We start from the raw sequence: 3,606 nt of genomic DNA on the forward strand, positions 1-3,606 counted from the left end.
TGCAATAATATGATCAGAAATTATTATATTAATTTGTATTTAATTTGAAAAAGTAAATGCGAAATGAGTTGCAGCTTAATATGAACAACAAACTGCACATGTGAAAAAAAAAACTGCAATTAAACACTGCAACTTAAACACAGCCTAGGCCCCACTTAATGCCATTCCATTAGTTTAAAACTGAGGTGGTGGGTATAGGAAGTCTATGGTTGTAACTGTGGTAACAATAAAATGCTGAAAAGAATGTTCCCCTCAATGTCCACCAATATCACTGAAATTACTGGGATTTTACACATGAAAAAAGAGGAGAGTTTTAGATCATCTTTTCGCGGACCACTAGGGGGCAATGGCGGACCACACTTTAAGAATTACTGATCTAAACATTCAACACATGTAATTTATTTATTTAAAAAAATCTTTTGTCTTTCAGAATTTCTTGATCACTAAAATAAAGGATCATTACCAACTTGTTGCTGAAAATGTCTCAAATGTTTTTGTCTTATCAATTGTGAAGTTTTTTTTTTTTAAAGCAACATCATAATTATCAAATTATTTCATGTTGTGATGGTAATGATATTTTGCAGTGGCCAATATTTGATTGGTTAAATTGGTCAAATCCCTTGGTGGACCAGATCAGTAGTAAGGGACACATGATAAGCATTTTACAATTATTACATTTTACAAGAAACAAACACAATCAGGTAGTCTTACTGAATAATCACTGTAACTAATGTTAAACTACTGTGAAAACACTACATTTACAACAAAACAATGACAGATTTAGACATTATGATTTTAAGACATTATTTTACATTAAGCTATATAATGGATAAGATCTGTGATCTAGAGATGCGTTGAGACCTGAGCAGTTCTGAGATCAGAGGATCATCATCGACAGCATGTGACGAGCGTTTAAACATCTACTGATGCAGATTGTGTGTGTGTGGGTTAGAGATAGTGGATGTCTGTAGTCTTTGTGTGTGAGAGTGTGTTCTTCACGCCTTCTTCTTGCGCAGGATGAAGTAGGAGATGCAGGAGATGAAGGTGAGACAGACGGAGATCCAGGCCAGGATGAAGGAGGCTCCGTACCAGCCCGGGTCCTTGTCTTTGTGGAAGATGTTGGTGTAGATGGAGGCTGCGATCATGATGCACAGCCCTGAAGAGCACAGACACAGTCTTCAGAGAGAGGCGTGTGTGTGTGTGTGTGTGTGTGTGTGTGTGTGAGTGAGTGTTACACGTACAGGCCAGCAGCTGGAAGACTCCAGTAAACACGAAGCGCTTTCCTTTAGGTATTGTGTAGAGCTGAGCCACGAACACGAACAGGCCCAGGATGCAGAAGAGGCATGCGAGCACAGAGCTGGCCTGGACCACCTGCAGATACTCTGAAACACACACCTGAGCGTCTGATGTCTGCTTCAGAAACACTTCAGATAAATCCATGCACATACACAGATGAAGCAACATTAACAGGAATAAATCTCAGTTTGCTGCTGCATTACAGAAAACTTGTTGATGTAAAATTTGAGAAATAGTACATATTAACAGAAGTTTTTAAAGAGATTTCAGATCTGTGAGATTCACAAAACCCATTTAGTGTGTCTGTGTGACTGCTGATTGATTGATTAATTAACACTGCACTGATTAATATACATGTTCAGACCTTGAGGATAGTGACCAAGATTCTCTGTGTAGCTCCAGTTTCCTCCAATCAGAATCCAGCGACCCCAAATATCAGTGGACATTGTTTCGGTCACCCACCAGGCCTGCACACACACACACACACACACACACACATCAGCATGAATGAGAACATGCTCCTCGTGAACTTCTGGTATCATATTCTTCCATAGCAAACTGTAGCATTAGCAAACTTTTCTGTCTTATTACTAATAACTATCAATCATAATTATAATATAGTATAATACATATATATGATAATATAATATATTATGAACTATAAAAACTGTAACATATTACTACATAAAACCATAATTTTTTAGCGATGAGATCCAGAAACTTTGAATATCTTTCAGTGTGAAGTTAAGTCATATAAATATATTTGTCCTGTTGTGAAACACTTGCTCAAGATTTGACTTTTTTGCTTCATTTTCTCCAGTTTCCAAACACTGCGCTCAATGTGTGTGTGACGCATGCTCCTAATCTACCGCGACAGAGTGTTTGTGAGAGAATCCCTGCCTGGACAGAGGATGACCCTGAGGTAAGACCCTGTCTGATTTGGAATTAATGAATAAGTAATGAGTGGGTGAATGAAGCCCCGCCCCCCGGTCACGCCCACTCACGTTATGAATGGTGGCAGCCAGCAGCAGACAGATGCAGGTGATGTGGAGGATGAAAATCGCAGCGAGTAAAATCAACATGACTGACAGAGAGAAAACACACAGAGACATAATAATCAGTATTATAATCAACATGACTGCACCGACTCAAAACATAACCAGAATAATGACATTATCTTCTGTACAGCTGCTTTAAAGCTGAATCAAATGTGTTCATGGTTAATGAATTGTGCAAAACTGACACTGAACTGAAGCGATATTTGACTGGAGCTGAATATCATTCTGTCTTCAGTCTGACTGAACATATTACTGAGTGTTTTGTGGGATTATGCGCTGTACACACAGCAGTGTGTGTGAAAACTGTCTAGTGGTCATCAGCTGAACTGACTTGATCTCTATAACCTCACTTGTCAGGTTAGAGCTGCTTTACTACAGAATTTGGATTTTCCTTAATTTATGAAGTTTGCTTCGATTCTGTTTTTATCCTGTTTATTACTAAGAAGCTCGTTTGGCATAATCTGTGTTTTATTTAGATAAAAATGCGACCTGAGGGAAGACTTTGACAGATATTTGCTGTAGCTTTCTTAAACACATCTGAACAGCAGCAGAAGAAACCAATGTTAAATCCTCCCGTTTACAGCTGTGTGTGTGTGGTGTGTGTGTGTTGTGTGTGTGTGTGTGTGTCTGTGTGTGTGTGTGTGTGTTGCTGTGTGTGTGTGTGTGTGTGTCTGTGTGTGTGTGTGTGTGTGTGTGTGTGTGTGTGTGTCTGTGTGTGTGTGTGTGTGTGTGTGTGTGTTGCTGTGTGTGTGTGTGTGTGTTGCTGTGTGTGAGTGTGAGTGTGTGTGTGTGTGTGTGTGTGTGTGTGTGTGTGTGTGTGTGTGTGTGTGTGAGTGTGAGTGTGTGTGTGTGTGTGTGTGTGTGTGTGTGTGAGTGTGTGTGTGTCTGTGTGTGTGTGTGTGTGTGTGTGTGTTGCTGTGTGTGAGTGAGAGAGTGTGTGTGTGTGTGTGTGAGTGTGTGTGTGTGTGTGTGTGTGAGAGTGAGTGTGTGTGGTGTGTGTGTGTTGTGTGTGTGTGTGTGTGTGTGTGTGTGTGTGTGTGTCTGTGTGTGTGTGAGTGCAGCAGGAATGAATGAGTGGATCCAGTGTTTTCTCAGATCGATGAGTTGAAACTTGTCTCAGCACTGAACAGAAATGCGACTCCCTGTACCAAGCGTCTCTTCTCTCGGCCCTCTGTCCCTCTCAGCCCTCTTCAGACACACTCTGACACACTGTCCATGTTTCTCAGGATTTATCATATTTACACAGAAGTAC

At 40.5% G+C, this 3,606-nt stretch overlaps 1 protein-coding gene across 1 annotated transcript in view; it reads right to left on the bottom strand.

Moving 5' to 3' along the window:
* Positions 1–3,606, bottom strand: part of LOC113048489 (epithelial membrane protein 2-like) — a 3,865-nt gene continuing 259 nt past the window's right edge. The window contains exons 2-5 of the mRNA XM_026210342.1: positions 2,301–2,380; positions 1,661–1,763; positions 1,242–1,382; positions 1–1,156 (exon numbers count right to left, since the gene is read on the bottom strand). Coding sequence (XP_026066127.1) covers positions 996–1,156; positions 1,242–1,382; positions 1,661–1,763; positions 2,301–2,378 — 483 coding nt within the window. The 5' untranslated portion in view covers positions 2,379–2,380 and the 3' untranslated portion in view covers positions 1–995. The remainder of the gene's footprint in view (positions 1,157–1,241; positions 1,383–1,660; positions 1,764–2,300; positions 2,381–3,606) is intronic.

Source organism: Carassius auratus, chromosome 3 (genome assembly GCF_003368295.1).
Source record: "Carassius auratus strain Wakin chromosome 3, ASM336829v1, whole genome shotgun sequence".
NCBI classification, from domain to species: domain Eukaryota; kingdom Metazoa; phylum Chordata; class Actinopteri; order Cypriniformes; family Cyprinidae; genus Carassius; species Carassius auratus.